At 40.4% G+C, this 21463-nt stretch overlaps 1 protein-coding gene across 3 annotated transcripts in view; it reads left to right on the forward strand.

Annotated features, from left to right (window-relative positions):
- Positions 1-21463, forward strand: part of epha8 (eph receptor A8) — a 107710-nt gene that overhangs the window by 69660 nt on the left and 16587 nt on the right. For all 3 annotated transcript variants that reach the window (XM_053443216.1, XM_053443230.1, XM_053443223.1), the window contains exons 7-10: positions 13723-13878; positions 14098-14523; positions 17297-17421; positions 19509-19671. In XM_053443216.1, the coding sequence (XP_053299191.1) occupies positions 13723-13878; positions 14098-14523; positions 17297-17421; positions 19509-19671 (870 nt within the window). The remainder of the gene's footprint in view (positions 1-13722; positions 13879-14097; positions 14524-17296; positions 17422-19508; positions 19672-21463) is intronic.

Raw genomic sequence — 21463 nt, forward strand, 5'->3', positions numbered from 1 at the left:
TTAGTGAGTGTTTCCAACAGCAGTGTGTGTGTGTGTGTGTGTGTGTGTGTGTGTGTGTGTGTGTGTGTGTGTGTGTGTGTGTGTGTGTGTCTATTGCATGTTGGTGGATTGTTAGTAGTTCTTGGACAACATTGGAGCTGTGTGGCTCTCAGAGGAATAGCATGCATCAGGTTTTGTATACGCAGACACTTGTTTGTTAAATCATCACATTGCTGTTTCAGGTTTTATTGCAGTTTGTTGACATTAATGAGGATACAGAACTTATCCTTTAAGTAGCAGGTGAATAGCACACAGTGGAGTACTCAGCCTTAGGAATTAGGAATGCCTGTGGACCCTCTACGCTTAACATCATCTGAAACAACAAAGGGTGCACACATTTTCAAGATGTGGTACACCACTGTAAAGCCTTTAAACTAATAAAGGCTTTACAGTGGTGTATTGTTCCATTTGAACAATACCCAACAAATCTGCTGTTTATCAAATTACCATAAATTTAAAAGATGCCAAAATGTCTGGGACGCCTGGGACATGTTAGAAAAACATGGATGTATGAGTTCAGAAATGTGTTGTGAGCTCACATTCAAGGCTTTCTGAAAGTCCCTGTGATCTCCGTAGTGTTTCAGTTTTTTTTTATTTTGAAATCTTCATCCAAAGGTTAGAATGTAGTAAAAATATAAGAATATCCAGCAAACGTTGAACATAATATATAACCAATATATACCACTGCCGACGGAATAGTGCTGTACAAAAACATGAACCCAACACTCAAACAAGAGACACGCAGCAGTGAAAACTCATGAACTCTGTCAGAATTGCAGGTATCAAAGGTTAATCAGTGAATTCAAGGTTTTCTGGCACAGTTTTGCTTCTATTTCCGAAGCCCTGTTCAGATCAGGTTATGTTGTCTTTGAGATGTGCATCAATCATCTCTGTGAGGAACATTTACCGTCCCGCAAGCAATTATTATTTTTCCGAACCTCTGCTCAAAGTTCCTAAATTGATGTGTCTGTGCTTCCTAATCCAGACATACAATCTGGGCTCTGTTGGCTATGAGCTGCTTGATGAATCAGAGGGGACAGGCACCTTGTTGTGAATGTTAAGTGCTTGAACTTTTCCTTTTCTTTCAGTTTTTTCTTTTAATCCCTCTTAGATGGATATGTTATGACTGGCGCTTCCCGGTGCACCAACTGTGACCTTATTAACACTAGGTGACTCCTGCCTCTGTTCAGCGCTCTCCTCAGGAAAATGTGTCCTTTCAAATATATTAATAATCAAAAGCACTTGATTAATTTCCCCTCTGATGCAACGCAGCGATTGCTAATGTCAGGAGAAAAAAAAGGGAAAAGTGTAGCCGGCCTCCCTTCCTCCCCCCCCCCTCCTCGCTCCTTCCCACCGTCACTTCTCCCCACGCCTTTCCTCTCTCGCTTGCTTTTCCGACACACGCGCTTCACACTCTCTGATCCTCGCAGTCTGCCGCTAATATGCCTTTCAGAAATTCCATCTTTTTTTTTTTTGGAGTTACCCTTCCCCTTCCCGACCCTCTCCCCTGCTCTCCCACCTTCCGACGCTCCTCCGCCTACTCCTTCCATCAGGCACAGTTTAATGGTGACAGCCATTCAATCGGATAATTAACATCCGTTTAACGCTCATTAACCGGGATGTATTTGTCTCGTTTGATTTGTAATTACCAGGCCCTTTTTTCGCAGCAAAACACTGCGATAATGTTTCCTTTGTGATGGCTTCATTGATGGAATTGATTTGAACCCGGCAGGGAGGCCAGCAGAGACGCGCGGAGAGGCGGGGATGTATGTGGACGGACAGGTTCTTCAGGCAGACACAAATGCTGTCTACCAGCCCAATCAAATGTGCCATGAAATACAGCACATCTCTCCCCATGGTTGTCAGGATCTATGAAATACAAACAAACACATACACATTTATAGCAGAAGGTGTTCTCATTCATATTCATTTGCTTGCTATCTGAGCACAGAAATAAGGAAGCCTTGGGTTTGACTTATTCTCTGTGTTTTTTGGATTGTTTTTATAATGCTGCATTTTTATGGTAGTAGGAGAGAACGCTTCTCTGAGGGGGAAATCTGCCTGAGAAAGCATAAAAAGTGCATGAGCAGATCATCTCTGTGTGTAACACTGTAACAGCCAATTTGGGTTATTTGGGTCTCCTGCAATACTGCATCCTTCAATTTTGTTGTATTGAACCAGAGCGAGCGGTGCACTCACATGCTGATGGACTCATGGAGATCCGGTCTTGTAAGGCGCTGGTGTTTCATATGTAGGCTACTGCTTGTCATGTTTGACAAACAAACCTATTTTAGAGCTGTGGAAACCAGGCACTGCATGGTCGATGTTGAGGAATATAAACTACCAGTGTGGAAGAACCCTACAATTCCTGTGTCTTTCCACTCTCTTAGTTAGCCAGCTATTCAGAGTTCAAGCTAAGTAGAGTAGCCACAAGCTGCTCGCTCTCTGCTCTCACCAACGACACTTTACAATACGTAGGGCGTTATGATTATAACCAAACGCGAAGCAAATCTTTATCGGGAAGAAGTTACATTCAAAGATGTGAATAGAAAGAAACTCACTGTAGACAGGAGCTGGTACCAACCTGAACTAACAGCTTATCAAACTGGCCACTGTTCAGCTTCAGGTAGCACTGGATAAGACAGTGAAGTTCCTGAGCTGTGTAAACCTCCGGATCATCTTGTGGAACCACACAAGATGGTGCCGGTTTCTCTGGTGTCTCCACAACAGCTACACCACAACAACTGCTGTCACTTCAACCAGTTCTCCTCCTCTGTTCTTTTCCGGGAGGAGAACAGGCAACTATTTACCGGTTGTGTTAGTTCATGTTACTCGCTCCAGGAACTCTGTTTTTCATGTGAACGCATCATTAGAGAGTGTGGAGAGAGCAGCCACGGATTAACAGCCAGAAAGTGTCTGCACAGTGGTAGAGAGAAACAAACTTCAAACTGTCATTCTTATTACCAAGAAAAGACACATCTATGTTGCATTGTTTTCTGTGAAGAGGAAACTACACAAACATCCACTGAGATAAAAGAGTGCAGCGATAACTAGCTGCTGGCACACTTAAAATCCTATCTACAAATATCATCATGGACATTTTTAATACCTTATTTACATTCTTAATTTACATTTTTGAAAAACAATTACTTTAAGTGCAGAAAAGCTGAAATGTTAATACGTTGTTATCGTTTTTTCTTTCTGTTCACACAGATCCTCTCAATAAGGTCAGCTAATTTTGTGATAGATGGCTTTTAGCCAGAGGAATTCCAGCAACACCAAACAAATACTTTTTCACTTGGACAGTTTAAAATTTGCCATTTGCCTCCAGGTGATGTTTTTATTTCTCAGTGGGGACTGTGAGGTAAACAGCTGTGGTTTTTATCACTTTGTTTTATCACATGTCTAATGTTTAACAACAAGAAAATAATCTTATATCTACCCTTAATGTTTTTTCCCTCATTTTATAGACTGTTTTCTATTCAGTCTTAAATCATTTTTACAGCCATTAGCACACATTTTAACCCGCCCCAATAATTTTTCAACAACAAAGGTATCTTGTGGTATTCAAGTGCCTGAACTGTACAGTACAGACAACAATTTTATGGAAACTACAGAGAAGATTATTTTTAAACGTGTTTATTAACACAGAAATGATAATATAGTTTGAAATACCATGGCTATGTTATTTCAAACTATATGTTATTATGTATCTGACCACAGCCTAAAATAAGTCCCAAAATCAACTCTTTTATAAGGAATATATAGAGATACTTTTTCCTCCTGTCCTGTGAGCCCAACACAAACATGCCCACACAGCTGACCTTCTCTAAGGAGCCGTAACCAGACTCATCCATTACAGCCCCAAGGTCAACTATCTCCAACACCGAGCAAATCTGGCTCACCCTAAATTGTAAGGAGACCTTTCGTTTAGCAGGGCGCAGCAGAGCGACAATCCGGATGTTATTATCCCGACTAGCCATGTAAGAGGAGGGACAGTGGATGGGGAGTGTCCCATTTCCACAGCTGATCTCACCGACACGTTCATCCATCACTCAGACAGCTTCAGCGGCTCGTTAGTGGCTTCATGTTCTCCCTGGGGAACCAGCTCAGGAGCCGTTGGCTAACTTTGTCACTAGATGCTGGCGTGCGCTCACTTCCCTTACAAGGTCGACGCTACTCCAGGTCGAGGACATCAGAAGTAGATATGTTGGAGGAGAGCATGTAGAACTTTTAAATCTGCTCATGTCAACAGATTAAGTCCATTTTAAAGTAGAATTTGATTACTAAATATGTGATTTTCTATTCTATAGTTACTGATTAATGGAGAATAATTGTGCTGTGACTTGTATTCATTTAATGAAATGTTATACATTTGCTAAAAACACTGGGTTTAGTGCATGTTTCCAAAAAAATGTGCCACACAGGGAATGCTTCCATTAACATTTTTCAAGGTGGATTTTGCCATAACTGACAGTATAAAGGTGCTTATTAAAAAATAAATAAATAATCATCATAATATTTTACAAGGCCTTCACACACTGGAGCAAAAGCATGAAGCAGCTATAACACAGATCAGTATAAATAACCAAAGGCACTCTCAACAGCAAAAATGCAGTCAATGTAAAATCATTCAAATCCAAATAATTTGATTGAACCAATCATGAAGACCATGAGGAGCTTTAAAATCCAATAGTAAGATTCGAAAAGAATTGCAAAGGATGAAACCAACTCTTAACTTATTTTGAAGCTTGTTCAAAGTCTTCCAGCTAAGTTCTATACAGTGTGTATTTCATTAATGGATTTACAAGAAGAGGCTGTTGCAATATTCAGGGCGTGAGGAGATGTTTTCTTGGCTATTCAAAAGACTCAGGTTTTGACATGTGTTCATCTCAAATTCAAGCAATGTCAAATCACATGGAGAGGTTCTAAACAACAGGCTTGATGTGGGAACCAGCAGACGACGGTTTTCTTTGGTTGTTTGTGCTGGGAACGTATTGCACCAGCCTCTGTTTAGCCCATGAGGATTGTGTGGCTCTGACATGTCCTCAGCATAGCCATGAAAGGAAAACGCATGAAAAAGGAACAGACCAAATGATATAAGGTCCCAGAACTAAATCCACTGGATGCAATAGATGACATGTGAGCATCATTGGAGACATAGCATCTCCTGTTGGCAGATATGAGGAGAGTCATTTTAAAATGATTTGTATATCAATTTGGATCATTGGATCAAAGAACAGCAGATTTGATGACTTTAAGAAAATTAAACTATACCTCAACTGGCCTGAATGACACATTGATCTAAGATACTATTTCTAAAAGCTCAAACATGGACCTGGGAGAGAAGTGATATAAGGTGTTCTGAGGTGAGTCACAAGCAACACAGTGTGTGCTATGTGTTGTAATAGATGATCTGATGAACTCAACCCTGACTCTGTAGTGGCCTTAAAACTTTTCACAGGTATGGTCACATTCAGTAGAGCATTTTCAATTATTTTGCTTTTCATTACAGACCTGCATGTCTTGTGTAAATTTTTTTATTTATATAAAGTCTAATCATACAAATAAATAAAGTCAAATACAGTACATGTACATATATTTAACAAAACAATTTTTCATTGTGAGATGAACTTTAATTTTACTTACGTATTCTGTATTTTAGTTACTTACCAAAACCAAAACTTAATGATATGTCTTTCCACACTGTTGCTCCTTTTTGCATATATGGCAGAATGATGCACTAACTGAAAAACTTCAACAAGAATAATAAAACTTAGTAAAATAGTAATGTCACAATACTGACACTGTCTTACAGCAGGGCTGCCAGTACAGACACGGCTTGTTTTATATGATGTGTTGTATAAAGACATTTGCAATAACAAATCTTGCAAATTATGAAAGTTTGAGGCAAATTCAAGTTGCTTGACTGATCACTTACTACCATCTGAATCCTCAACTGTAAACAACAGTAGGACAACAGTCTCTTGAATGTACAGTTTTCATACTATTTACCAAAATATAAAATTTCAAATCTAGACTGAGAGAAAACAGTTTTTTATTTTTTTATCTCCGATAAGTAGAAACCAAATCAAAGAAATCACAGGCTTGAAGCTGGATTCCCATTAAGAAATAACTAGTGGAGTCAAAAGAGCAGAGCACTGTTTATGGATGGTTGGTATACAACCATCAGGAGAAGCTAATGCATTTCAGCTACTTTTATTTTGTCAGGTGTGATGGTTCTGTTTTTCTCAGTGCCATAAGTATACTTCACTAGCTTCTACGGTTTTAGCTGAATTTTAACAACCGGAATGTTTCTTTACACAGTTTGATATTCCTCACGGAAAAGAAGCAGAAAATACATTTACTGTTTTCATTTTATTGTGGTATTCTAGAATCACCAAAATGTACCCTTGTAGCAGAGTGGGCTCACTGCCAGCATTGAACGCTGAACGTGAGCTCTCACAGGCCGACCTGGGTTGCACTTAAGACCTCCCCGCCGCTCCGCTCCCTGTTCCTCCCTCCCTCTCCTCACGCGTGGGACGATGATGTGCTCTCTCCGGCTCCCCCATCTTTCCCAATGTATTTATTTACCCACTTATACAGGGAATAAATCAAGGTCAGCACACACTGCCGCACGCAGCTATTAAGATTCATTGTAATGCAAATTCTCTTGTAGCATGTGCACTGCACTGACAGGTACCGACACGCCAGGCAACACACAGGCAACCGCACGTGAGCACACACACACATATCACTAAAGTACACTTTCTGTAAACACCTAAAGTGTGTGTCTCTTCAAACTGAAACTCTCTTTTTATTTCCATCACTTTTCTGTTCATACTCCACATTTCAAACCTACAGTCCACAACATAATTATCTGGACAGTTACACGTGTATTGTTCTTCAGGCTCTGTGCTTCAGCACAATCAACTTTGAAGCATTCTGGACTTGCTGTGCAGATACAGAGGTTTTTTTCTTTACCATGCAAATGGGTTTTCTGTCACCCACAGAATGCGGTCGGCATCTTTCACCATCTCCTGTTTTTTCCTAGGACATGCTTTCTTCTTTTTTTTTTGAGTTTACCCTATTGTTGATTTTGACAAACTACCTTTAAAATCGCTCCCCTGGATTTCTGAGCCTCATTATTACTTTCCTCACTTGCATGGTCACCGCTTTATTGACAGACCTCTGTCGACATGGCAACTCTCAACTCTCAGGTCAGTCTGAGCCTCGTGTGAGCTTTAGCTGCACATGAACACACAGCTGCCTTTGTTGCCAAGTGTCCTTTTATTTTGAAACCTTAAGTCTAAAACCAAATGTTTTTATATGATTATGATTATGATGATTATTATTAATATATAAAAATAAATAATTACAGTAGTAGTAATAATAATTTAAGTAATAATAATAAGTAATAATTTACCATTTATCAGACAGCTTACAGGACCAGACTCAGGACAATAATAATCACCAGTATGTCCACTTTTACTTCTGTTATCCATTGATGAATTAATCCTTGTGCTGTCATAATGTACTCAATAACCCAGCAGTTCTCCTGAGCTGTAACGTTACCCGGTGCTGTGCTTTCATTAATATGTTACTCAGCAGTATCTGATGATACTGACTTATAACATTTAATTTTAATTTAATTTAACATTTACCTATTGTATATTCCATATGTACAGCTATGCGTTGTAATTATGATGAATTCATATTTTTACATGTCATTTTGGCTGACGCTTTTGTCCAACGCGATTTACAATTAGTACAATCAACATTTATGAGGGGCCATTTAGGGGTTCAGTATCGTGCAACCCTCTTGTTGGAGAACGACCACTCTACCCACTAGGCCACACCGCCTCATATAATATAATATTTATTGGGTGCAGCAGAAGCTTTCTTAGAGGGATATATACAGTGCCTTGCATAAGTATTCACCCCCTTTGGACTTTTCTACATTTTGTCATGGTATAACCACAGATTAAAATTTATTTCATCGTGAGTTTATGTAATGGACCAACACAAAATAGTGCATCATTTGGAAGTGGGGGGAAATATTACATGGATTTCACAATTATTTACAAATAAAAATCTGAAAAGTGTTGAGTGCATATGTATTCACCCCCTTTACTGTGAAACCCCTAACAAAGATCTGGTGCGACCAATTGCATTCACAAGTCACATTTGCAAGTCACATAATTAGTAAATAGGGTCCACCTGTCTGCAATTTAATCTCAGTATAAATACACCTGTTCTGTGACGGACTCAGAGTTTGTTGGAGATCATTACTGAACAAACAGCATCATGAAGACCAAGGAGCTCACCAAACAGGTCAGGGATAAAGTTGTGGAGAAATATGAAGCAGGGTTAGGTTATAAAAAAATATCCAGAGCTTTGAACATCTCTCTGAGCACCATAAAATCCATCATAAGAAAATGGAAAGAATATGGCACAACCGCAAACCTACCAAGAGGAGGACGTCCACCCAAACTGAAGAGTCGGACAAGGACAAAATTAATCAGAGAAGCAACCAGGAGGCCCATGGTTACTCTGGAGGAGTTGCAGAGATCCACAGCTGAGGTGGGAGAATCTGTCCACATGACAACTATTAGTCGTCTACTCCACAAATCTGGCCTTTATGGAAGAGTGGCAAGAAGAAAGCCATTGTTGAAAGGGATCCATAACAAATCCCGTTTGGAGTTTGCCAGAAGCCATGTGGGAGACACAGCAAACATGTGGAAGAAGGTGCTCTGGTCAGATGAGACCAAAATTGAACTTTTTGGCCTCAATGCAAAACGCTATGTGTGGCGAAAACCCAACACTGCCCATCACCCTGAGCACACCATCCCAACAGTGAAACATGGTGGTGGTAGCATCATGCTGTGGGGATGCTTCTCTTCAGCAGGTACAGGGAAACTGGTCAGAATAGAGGGAAAGATGGATGGAGCCAAATACAGGGAAATCCTTGAAGAAAATCTGATGCAGTCTGCAAAAGACTTGAGACTGGGGCGGAGGTTCATCTTCCAGCAGGACAATGACCCTAAACATACAGCCAGAGCTACAAAGGAATGGTTTGGATTAAAGAATGTTAATGTCTTAAAATGGCCCAGTCAAAGCCCAGGCCTCAATCCAATAGAGAATCTATGGCAAGACTTGAAGATTGCGGTTCACAGACGGTCTCCATCCAATCTGACTGAGCTTCATCTTTTTTGCCAAGAAGAATGGACAAACCTTTCCATCTCTAGATGTGCAAAGCTGGTAGAGACATACCCCAAAAGACTTGCAGCTGTAATTGCAGCGAAAGGGGGTTCTACCAAGTATTGACACAGGGGGGTGAATACTTATGCACCCAACAGATGTCAACTTTTTTGTTCTCATTATTGTTTGTGTCACAATAAAATTTATTTTGCACCTCCAAAGTACTATGCATGTTTTGTTGATCAAACGGGAAAAAGTTTATTTAAGTCTATTTGAATTCCAGTTAGTAACAGTACATAATGGGAAAAAGTCCAAGGGGGGTGAATACTTATGCAAGGCACTGTAAGCAATTCAGGGATTTTCTTGTACAAAAGAGACTTAAGATTATTGATTAAATTTAGAATGATATGTGATATATGTTTCATAATATTCTGTTATGAGAATGTAATGAGTTGATCTATTACTGTACTATTTTGTAGAATGTACCACAGTATTTTGAGCTGTTTTTGGGGAGAGATGGGAAACAAGAAGTTTTCATCAGCTTCTCTTCATCCACAGAATGAACAGTAGTTTGGTTTCAATGTAATTTCCAAGCAACAGCAGCCTCTTTAAACGTGGTACACCTGCAGCATGTCGCCCCCGCTGATGCTACGTCACTGCTCGCATTACTCACTTTTTTTTCCACTTACTGACTGTAAGTGAAGATAGTACACTACAGATTGCCTCGCTAGAGTTCACCCCCCTCTAAAGAAATGTGACATCCCAAACTGTGACCAGAAAGCGTAACAGCTTTTGGTTTGTTGCAGAGGAGCTGCCGAGACGGCTTAATCGTAAAAAATTGAAGATGTCCAAGAGGGTCTTCTAAGGTTGCTGATCTTTTCATCAGTGAATCAATCTTCTCTCACACGTTGCTATGATTTACTAAAGCTAAAATATTACAAATATCCTTTTAAGGAAATGATCATAAAGCAAAACTTTTCCTTTTTCACCAGACCACCATCTGAGCATCATGTCAGGAGTGAAGTGAGAGGTTATCACAACTGGTCCTGACATCACCACTCCTCTTGTTCTCTTTGCATATTCACCTGTGTGGTGATGAATTCATTGTGTGTGTGGTTACTGTGGCTGCATCCGACACCCCAATGTGTGTCCAACATTACCATAGCCTTTGTTTGTGTTTCTGCGTGTGTGTGTATGTGTGCGTGTGCAGGACTCTTGGTGAATCTGTCAGATACTTCAAAGCACTCGCTGCCTCTCTCCTTGATGAACGAGCTGTTGCGATGTTTATCGTGACCCGATTCTCAACTCAAGGGCTTCGCAAAAAAAAACATCAAGGGATGGAGGGATTAACAGTATATAAAAAAAGGAGGAAGAAAAAATGGTCTGGGATAAATATTGCAAATAGGAATAGCTTCTAGCTCCGGGGGGGGGGTGACAGTGAAAGAGAAGAGCACTATCGTCGCCAGTCTGTTTCTCTATAGTGTCTGTGTGTGTGTGTGTGTGTGTGTGTGTGTGTGCGTGTGTGCATGTGTTTGCGTGTGTGCATGTGTTTGCGTCTGTGTGTGGACATAGGCTCACCATTTAAACCATGGAGCATTAACCCCTGAAGATGTAAAGTAAATCAATTTAAATTGGTAATAGCAGATACCAGAGGATGTGCATGTTGTACTCTAGATTAAATCTGAATAGGAATAGAATCTAACAGTATTTAAAGAACCACAAAAGGATAGTTAAATAGATGAATCGAAAAATTCCGGTCATGTAAAAAAACAATCTGCACTAAAGTCAAAAAGGAGGTAAAATAATAATTAAATAGAAAAATAACTGCCAGAAGACACTGTAACTATAGATAGATACCCTTGTGGCCTGGTGTAACTTTATATTGAGTACTGTTATGTGGTATTTGCTGCTTGAATGACTAAAGATAGGATAGAATTGGCCTTTCAGCTGTGCTTTGCCAGGTTTAAAAGTGGAAATTTAATAATGTCATAAGCCATCTCATGTGTGTTTTTTGACAACATCCTAAAAAGCAGTGAGGGGGCTGTTTGACCACAGGAAGTCAAGAGAAGTGTAAAACAACAAGGTTTCAAAATATTTGAGGTGTTTTATAAAGTCTTTAATAATGCAGCTGTTCCTCGGATATTCAGGTGGCCTAGACTCCTTCTCTTAGATGCACTTGTCCATGTCAAACTGTGAAGAGGAGTCAAATGCTGACCTGCCTTCATGCATAAGGAAAGCTAAATCAGTCATTATGTATTAACTGTATTTATTTTAATATTTCATGTCACATTTCTTCCACAATTCCCTTCTACCAGATTTAACTTTAGTTTCTATTTTAAATCTGGTTTGTTGTTCTGTTTCCATTAACTTATTTTTAAACATTCCCCCCCCCCCCCCCCCCCCCCCCCTAAGAGTATGTAATAAAATAGAGGCCTGCTAAACCTTGGAAATGATTTCTCTTCTTTTATTTATTTCTGTCTTTATTAGGAAACAAAAATATCCTTTCTTCTCTATTTTCATTTCCATTTCAATTGTATATGCCTATTCAAACTTATTTATGCAATTCGGGAATGACTTCTCATTGTCATAGAAACCAGGCCATGCATGACCAACTCCTGGCAGACAGGAGGGAAACTAGAGAGGGATCATGTAGCAATGCCACCATTCAGTGGAGAGTGAAAGTTTGCAAACTTTACGTTTCAAATACTCATATTTCAATGTTATTGCTCTTGGTTCCCATCTTGCCCACAGATAAATTAAACTTCATTGGAAGGTCCCTGCAACCCGTTTACCAGCATCCTTAGGAGATGACGTTCTTCAATTTAGAAAAAAAAATCTAATTTGCCATGCATGGATCAGCCCAAAAATCTCATTCTACCTTGCTGCCCCTCTTGTTTTAGTTTGACCCACCAACTACTTCCCTATGATCAAGACCACTTGTATAACTTAACTTGCATTTTCAACTGGATTCATTCTGTGTTGACTCACACATGGGAAACTTTACTTTAAGACTCAACTGTCCATATCAGTGAATGTTGAGTTTTTCTTTCTTTCTTCCTTCCTTTTTCTTTTTTTTCTTTCTTTCTTTCTTTCTTTCTTTCCTTCTTTCTTTCTTATTATTACTTTGTATTTCTATTGCTTGTCATTTTTCATTGAGAATTAAGTAGCAGGGGGTAAGGAATTAAGAAAATGGCATTTTTATTTTTACTATGTACATTGTACATTCTGGTTTTGTATAATATTTTCATCATACCCTGTGTCATTAATATCCTCATGAAGGATTTTTTTTACTTTCTGTATTTTATATATACTGTATATATATATATATATATACACTGGGCAAGAGGAGAAAAGGAGAAAATAAAATGTGTATATATATACACAGTATATATAAAATACAAAAAGTTTTAAAAAACTCATGTTTTAAGAGAGAAAACCAGCGGCTTCATGAGGATATTTACAGTTACTGCAGGTTCTAATGAACACAAGCTAAACATTTTATGAAATGAATATCTGTAAAATAAAACTATCATTATGTAGGATCTCATAATATATAGTCTAATGTTTGAACATCCTTTACATGTGTGTCTGTGTATTTGTTTGTGCAGCCATGATGAACATAGCATGTGTTCTTATTAGGGTACAAAGATGGGAACATGTTACCCTTTTTCTAATGCATCTAAAAATGTCTCAGCAGTAATCCGCAATACTTTTTAACCATTTGCTTTGTTAACATTTCACTTGTGTTGGTTATCCAATATCATGGTTCTTTTCAACACCTTTGAAGTGTAAGCACCAAAAAACGGTCCCCTGTAAACCTAACAAGCAAAGGTTAGGAAAACACTGCATCTGTAAACTAACACACTGAATTCTGGGTGGAAGCGCACATAAATTACTCGGTGAGAAAGAACAAACATAAGCGCGTCTGTGTCTGCTGTGGCTGCCTTCTGAGTCTATGCAAGGTTTACCCCTGCCCCATTTACCATAGCAGAAGCCTATTAACCGCCTGGAAAGAGAATATATTTATCAGAGCTCCCTCCATTATTAATCAGTGTGGAGTTAAAAGTGAATATGTATCAGAGGAGCTGAATAAGGTTGAAACACGGTCTGGATTCTGATGGTCTCACTGGGAGTATCAACAGTGCAAAGCCTTTTCAGCCCAAATCTGAGCAGAAAGAAGGGACTTTCATCTCCCCTGCTCTGCGGCCTCTACGGTTACAGGGCCTGTAATTATACATAGATTTGGAAGAGGGGGAGGGGAGGGGCCCCGTCCCAAAGTGAATGCATTGGAGGAGATGACACAGTTTTGAAAAAGTTGAAGCAGCGTTGAGATGCACAGCTTGCTATAGGGGTGTGATTCATGCCTTTCTGGCCGCGGCCTCTTTCACTTTTATCATGGTCTGAGTGAATATGGGAGTGCATAGCCCTTCCCTGCGAGCTCCCTATTTACTCTATTTATTCTCCCTTTCTCTCTCTCTGCAGCCTGTGAGGTGGGTTTCTATAAGCCGGTGGCAGGCGATGGCCTGTGTGGTAAATGTCCCCAGCACAGCCACTCAGAGACCAGGGCCGCGCTGTCCTGCCCCTGCGACTCCAATTACTACCGAGCCGCAGATGACCCACCTGCAGCTCCATGCTCCCGTAAGCACAAACACACTGTACACAAGATCACCTAATCCCACAGGTGAGACCAGCTCAAAGCAGTTCAAAGAAATATGTATACAAACAAGCTCGCTCAAGCCATGGCAGCTGTGGAATGAGGTGTCAAAAACGTATCTATGCCTGGAAAATGCCATTAACTTTTTTGGACAGTAATCAAACCTGTGACTGAACTCAAACTTCTGTCTTTCTTGTCTCCAGGCCCTCCATCTGCTCCAGTAAGCGTCATTTCCTCAGTCAATGGGACATCTGTGAACTTAGAATGGGATCGCCCTCTTGATACCGGAGGTCGCAGTGATCTGCAGTATAGCGTGTTGTGTAAGAAATGCTCTGGGGAAGGAGGGCCCTGCGAGGACTGCACATCCTCTCCAGGAGGCACTGGTGGAGGGAAAGCAGGCGGAGGAGCGAGTATTGGGGCAGGGGGAGGAGCTATGGTGGAGCGTTCGGGCACTGCAGTGGTTCGATTCGTCCCCCGGCAGAGTGGGTTGACGGAGCCGTGGGTGACAGTGCTCAACATGGCGGCCCACACCAACTACTCCTTCCGCATCCTGGCCATGAATGCAGTGACGCACCTGAGCAACGAGCCATCACTGTATGCCCTGGTCAACATCACAACAAACCAGGCAGGTAGGGTTCAAAACAATCATGCTCAGTTTCTCATCATGCAGGCTTTGTCACCTGTCACATGTAGGCCTTCTTCACAACAACATCCCATAAATGAATGTGGATCCACATTAGGTTAAACATTGTGTGTTTGTTTCCACTGTTCCTGGAAATAAATAAAAATCAAAAATGTGTTTGCTGAGGCAACGTGGCGTGAATCAATGAAGCATCCATGTGTGAAGTTAAACACTGCAACAAAGTGTGCTTTAACATCATAGCCTTCCATTACTTTGAACATACTAATATGTACATTTCCCAGGCCCTGCAACGGACACCAGGATGATCCACAACTTTCAGGGAGAACAATGGCCTCAGATTTGGACGTTCTGACTCTAGTCCTAGTTACTAGGCTGCAAACTGCCCCTGTACGATTTGAACATTACAGTTCAATGGAGCTAACAGAACCACATCATCTGCAAAGAGCAGAGCCGCAGTCATGTGGTTCCTTCAGTATCACAAAACACTCCAACAACAGAAACAAACTTTGCAAAGAAGGAACCTAGCCAAAAAGGCTCATGGGCTCTGTTAAGCTCCAGGTTATGGCTCACTGATTCCTATAGGGGAACAATGCTCAAAGACTTAAGGGTACAAGGCAGGACAAAGGATGAATAGTTCAGGATATGTTAAAGCTGCTGAGAATCCATGGCTCTGATGATGAACATTGTGTAGTAACTGTTATGCCCTGGTTTCAAAGCAGACCATGAATCACTTGCTGTAAATTATCCAAATGAAGTTAAATGCCACAAAAATATACCTTGAAAAGCTAAACCTGTGGCACATCACGCCCTTGGCCATGTTGACGTCTCACTTGCAGCCGCATCAGTTTATATGTGAATCTAGCCTTGGCCCATGATCACACATTTCTCTCCTCTCCTCGCTGTTTCTCTCTGCTGTCAGATTTACAACACAAAAAAAATCTTTAAAGGAAATGTGCTGTCTCAACGACATTTTGTGCTGATGATGAAAAACTGGTTGTGGCACATACAGGACTTGATGGGGTAGCAGCCACTGTCAGCAAATAATACTTGTTCAACTCTGACAGTTATATGCTCCATAGTTTCTTTATACCACCAAACTTATCTACATTCTGAATAGTGTCGCAGTAATCACTTGTATGAAACCTGACTTTTATTATTTGACACACAAGTAAGTGTAACCTGCACTCAGGTTGAACTTTTATCAACTTTATACACTAGAAAAGTTGTTTTTCTAGTGCAGCTTATTTCTGCCCCATTTTGACAAAGACAAGATGCCAGCAGTATTAATACACTGGCACTATGTGAACACAACCAATTAATCAATAGCTTTTGGGGTTGATTCAGCAGTTATGGGGTTGGAAAACTAACCCTGATTTTATTGGTTACACACACCTAATGTAGCATGCATCAAAGGATGGACCACCCGCTGTGATTGACTCTCACTGAGTTTCAAAGGGATATAAGGGTGGAGTAGAAAAGATGAGAGATCATTAAGAAAGGAAAGAGATCTATATTATCATCATGAACTACAGCAGATCACTGCACCAAGTCTGAAACAGCACATCAAAACTCTGTGACCCTAGAACCTAATACATTTATCCATGATTCTGTCATGTTCTCTCAGCAAACTATATGGAAAAAAGTCAGGATTTCTGACCTGTTCTTCTACTTTATTTATGATCTTGAAGTCCTCTGACTGTTTGTCTCTCTGGATTATAAAACTGCCCAACTTTTCTTTGCTCACCTTCCTTTAAAACGTATGTATATTTATATGCATGTATATATTTGTAAAACTGACATCACAAGAACGATCTTGGGACTCAGAAGTAGAGTAATGTTGTCTAATAAATTAGGATGTGGGGTCAGATTAATGCTGTGATAGCAAAGTTCAGTCGCACGTTCAAGCTGTTGAATTCAGGTCAGTGAAAAACTAGCCTCTACAAGCCCTATATCTAAGGTTAAAATGTCTTCCGCCTTTTGTTTCTGACAAAAATGATCACCATATGATTGTTTCTGTAGGACCAAGGAGATTAAAGGGATAATTCACCAACATTTTTAATTCACTCATCATTTACTCACCATTCTGCCGATGGAGGGGTGGGCCAAGGGTTTGATTCCACAAAACACTTTCAGGGGTAAACAGCGCTGCATCCGAATCAAATACAATTGAAGTCAATCGCGACAGCTTCTTCAGACGTAGTAAATCAACAGAAAAAACATAACATGCTTCCATACTGCTCCTGACGTGTCATCCAGGTATCTGTAAGCCCTGACATTCATATACAACTCTATATAAAATAATTTACACCATAATTTAAGCCTGAATGTCCTGTGTTTTCCTCCTCTGCGGTGCGTTCACGTACCCTTGGGCACACCATTGTGTAGCTACGTCCGTTAGCATCACGACTTGCATCAGTTTCAGGCTCGAAAGTTTGTGTAAATCAGCCCGTTTTGAGTTGATTATTTTGAGCTCAGCATATAAGCAAGATTTTGTAAGCAAGATTACACAAAATCTACTGGCCAAATTACTACGAAAGTTGGCGGAGGGATAAGGGATGGGTCAGGAATCAAGGGGTTAAAGCCGAAGTTTGTGTCTGATTTCATTGATCTCTTCTTAATTTAAATATATTCCAACCATCTAATCTTTGTGTGAATAGGTTCTTCACTGCAGGATATTCTCATTTCTGCAAAGACTTGATATCATAGAGGAACCACATCTTGAACTGACGAAGCAGTTATCTCTTCTGTTTCCTTTGCAGCCCCCTCTGAAGTATTAGCCATCCGCCAGGAGAACACCAGTCAGAACAGCGTGATTCTGCTGTGGCATGAGCCCGACCAGCCCAACGGAGTAATCCTGGAGTACGACATCAAATATTATGAGAAGGTATACACAACTAATTTCTGCATCTGTGCCACACAAAAAGTGCTCTTAAAGAAACCCAAAACTGAACACTGTAGTCATCGTTTTTATGGTTTCGTCATTATCTTTTGTTTTTCAAAAAACACTTGACATGAAACTATTGAGGCAATCCCGAAGATACCTAGAGAACATGAGCTCATTGTCATCAAAAGGCTCTGACTAAGCTGAGCCAACATACTTTGAATGCAGAGGAGTGGCGGCTGGATAGACTCTGGATAACTTAATCCAAGAAAAAGATCCCACTGGCAGCTCAGCTAATTGAAAGGAAATAAGGGTCGAGAGAGGGAGAGAAAGACAGAGGATGAGACAGTGTAGATTCCAACTTAGTGAAAGTGACAGTGACAGCAAGCGGCTGGCGAGCGCAGAGGCCTTGTGACAAGCTAATTGCAGTAAAAGTGTGTGTGTGTGTGCGCGTGTGTGAGATGATAGAAATCAGCTAATTGCAAAGGGAGCAGTCAGGGAGCGAGCAGTCCCATAGCCGTACAAGCAGGATGGTGGGGAGAGCTGAAGGATTAGCTCGTCTCTTGCGCTGGTATCTTAATCTGGCCTCGCTCAGGGGGCGAGACGCCTGTGGGGGATTTCAAGTGGACAAGTCAGCAATCTGCTTTCTTACAGTTTCTATAGTTCTGTGCTAAACAAGAATGAGTCACAGCAAGGGAGGAGGCGGGCGCTGCAGCAGCACTCTAGCTGAGGACGATAATATAGACCCAAAAAAAGGCTTTTATTTCTTCACCTAGCACTTCTTCATAATTAGGCTCTTATCCTTTCCAAGGATACATGAATGATTCACTCGTTGTGTTGTTTGGATGCACTTTGCACCCCCTATTATTGTTGAACTTATTTTACTTCCAAACCTGTAAAGTATCTTTGAATTAAAAGATGCTGAAGCGGGGAGATGAAAACAAGGTGAGGGGAGCAGTGATGATGATGAACTTTACTGTTAATCAAGACTTCCAAAAAAAGGACACATTCCTTTCAAAACAATACATGCAACCCCCCCCCCCCCTTAATAAATATATGCTAAAAAAACGAATTTTGAATAGTGAGTAGGGATAACAAGCTTGATCATTTGCATTTGGAAAAACGATGAATCATAAATGAAAGAATGATTTGAAAGGGAACATGAAAAATAAGACAAACACTTTTCAAAGCACCTGTCACTTTCCTGGCTGATAGACGCAGATCAAAAGATGTGAGAGGTAATTAGCTGCCAATTACATTTGACTGGCAGATAAGGTTGTTTTCATTTATGACAACAATGCACAACGCAGGGTTCAACAAATCTACCAGATGCATATACAGACACTAAGAAAAGATTATTTGTATTTACTTTAGTGTGATTTGCCTTTCTCTGCCTTACGACCGGTGTTTACCTGACTGTCAACAAATCCTGTGAAAACACTTAAGGACAATTTATGTGGGAAGACTCAGAATAAAATGTCCATTGTGATTGAAGTGATTAAAACTTCCTGACCCCCGAGCCATGTAAATGGACCATGAATGGACCTGTGCACCAAAACTAAAAACACAATTTTTTAAGGCACTTCAAAGAGCAGTTCCCACAATGAGTGAGCACTTGTGATGGTGAAAAAAAAGAGAAAAATATTGTTCCTGTTGCCATATGTTTCGGTTTATGAACATTTAACGTGTCTTGTTCATGTCATCTGATGTGACCTATTTGACTGACATCTTTACACAAACAGCTTTCTTACGGAGATGAATAAAGTAATTATCTGCTGCTGAAATAACCAGACTGGAAAGCCATTTTTTGATTTGTCCTGGGAAATGTTAAACCTGGGGAAACATTCTAATATTTACTAATCATACACTTGTACAGTTAAGTGCATTAATGCATAGTTTCTAAACTTATTTGCCATAAACAATGAACTAAGCCCACATAGTTCATGTTTGTAGTTGTGAAATCTATTCTCTGTCCTAAACCACACATTTTACGCATTCAGATTGAACAGTATAGCTCGTATGTACTGGAGTTGACCTGCAGACCAATTTCCCTAAAGCTAATGTTTAAATGTGTTGTGTGTTCGTTACAGGATAATGAAGAGCAGAGTTACTCGACACTGAAGTCTAGAAATACCAGCTCCCGAGTGTCAGGGCTGAAGCCGGGCACCAAATACATCTTCCAGGTCCGAGCTAGAACGTCAGCAGGCTGCGGACGTTTCAGCCAGAATGTGGAGATTCAGACGGGGAAAGCAGGTTTGTGTGTGTGCATGTGTGTGTGCCACATGATGGTCAAGAGCTGTTACGTACTGTATCACTGAATTGTTGCTCAAAACCTCCTGCCTGCCCTCAGCAGCCGTGTGCGGTTTAACACAGTGTGTGTGTGTGGGGGGGGTGGGGAATAAGGAAACAGTTCTGTTGAAAGACTCAGCACTGAAATCTTTTGAAAGGCTGCACAGCATGATCCATGGTTAAAGGGGCTTGGGTGTCACTGCGCCTGATAACCACCTCGCTCCATCCCTCTGTTGCACTGATCTGTACTTTGTTAGAGGGTCACCCTTGTCAGCAGAACTGCAGCATATCCCTGCTTCAAAAGGCTGTACACAGTACAGGGCTGGGGAGAGAAGTCTTCAGGAGTCTTTCCACCTGAGGCAAGAGCAACACAGAAAGTTAGGCGTTAATAAAAAGAAAAAAAGGGAAAAGTTGTATTCGAATATTTTTCTTTTCTAATAGGGGGTTTGGCAGATAACGTGCGGAGCAAATTCAAGGTCTGCAAAGTACAACCTCCTGCCTGGTTGGAGTCCCAGTGCTGTTTCATTGACTAATAGTCTCCCTTCATTCTGCTGCTGCACTCGACCCCGACTCTCCTGCTCCTGATACTGATTCATGTTCAGACCGTAAAAACAAGAGGGCTACAGACACCCCAGCAGCCGACATGCTGAGTCGTGTCCGTTATCCCTCTGCAAACAGCACTGCAGCCACTCTGTGCCGAGCTGTGCCCACAGATAGAGTTAACCTAATGTTGATATGAGACTAATGCCATTTAATTTTCAATAATCGGTCACAGAAGAACATGTTGTGTTGAGGAGCTTGGGAGGGTGAGTGGTTTCTCTGTTTACCCTGGTGTATCTGTGCTGTCAGCATCCTTTTTTTCAGCTGTGTCAGTGTGTTTGCTGTGGTTTCTGGCTCTGTCACAGGAAAAGGGTACTTGTGGTATTTGGCTCCAATTCTATAAAGAAAATTGGCCATGTACATAAAACTGCAGGCATAAACATATATGAAGAGTTACCTCTCGTACTGAAAAACAAATAAATATTGGACTAATACTATAATATAGCTTTTTATTTTTTTTTCTTATTACAGACCTCTATGGTCTGTTACCACTCTGGCAACTTGAGATAAACCTCTGATACACTTTGAATTTGCTGTCTAGCTCAAACATGGTTAAAAATATATTAATCATTTCATCACACATAGTCAGGTTCAGCTCATACATCAAACATTGTGTTCTCAATGTTTAAATGCTGTTTTTATTATTTTGTTTAATGCTCCAGTACATACTCTGCTGCTATGTTTAAAACAGACTGTTTTTGACTTCTTGGTCTAAGAAAAGTTAATAACTTTCTCCTGAATTACACATGAGTTGCAACTATAAGGACACAAATGTTGTAATAACTGAATAAATTAATAACTTAGTAAGAAAATATGTAAATATGTATTCTGTATTAAGGTGAATGCAATGGGAAATATATGTTTTTAAATTTTCAACATGTTCATATGACACAAGAGCAAAACAAGCAGTCCTGTTTTAGGCACTCTCACTTGTAGTCGCCCCTGTTTCTGGTTCCAGCATGTCTGGCTGACTTACTTCTACAATAGTGCTGAACATTGTGTGTTCAAATTTACCACAAATTTTCACTTAGACTCACCGATTATTTAGTTTGATTTGGATGGTCGAAATGCAACGGTCAAGGTCACACGTTTTTTGCCTCTTGAACATAATATCTCAAGTCTGCCTTTGGGGAATTCCTTAAAAGCTTCACTAGTT

The sequence above is a fragment of the Pleuronectes platessa genome, chromosome 2, assembly GCF_947347685.1.
Source record: "Pleuronectes platessa chromosome 2, fPlePla1.1, whole genome shotgun sequence".
NCBI classification, from domain to species: domain Eukaryota; kingdom Metazoa; phylum Chordata; class Actinopteri; order Pleuronectiformes; family Pleuronectidae; genus Pleuronectes; species Pleuronectes platessa.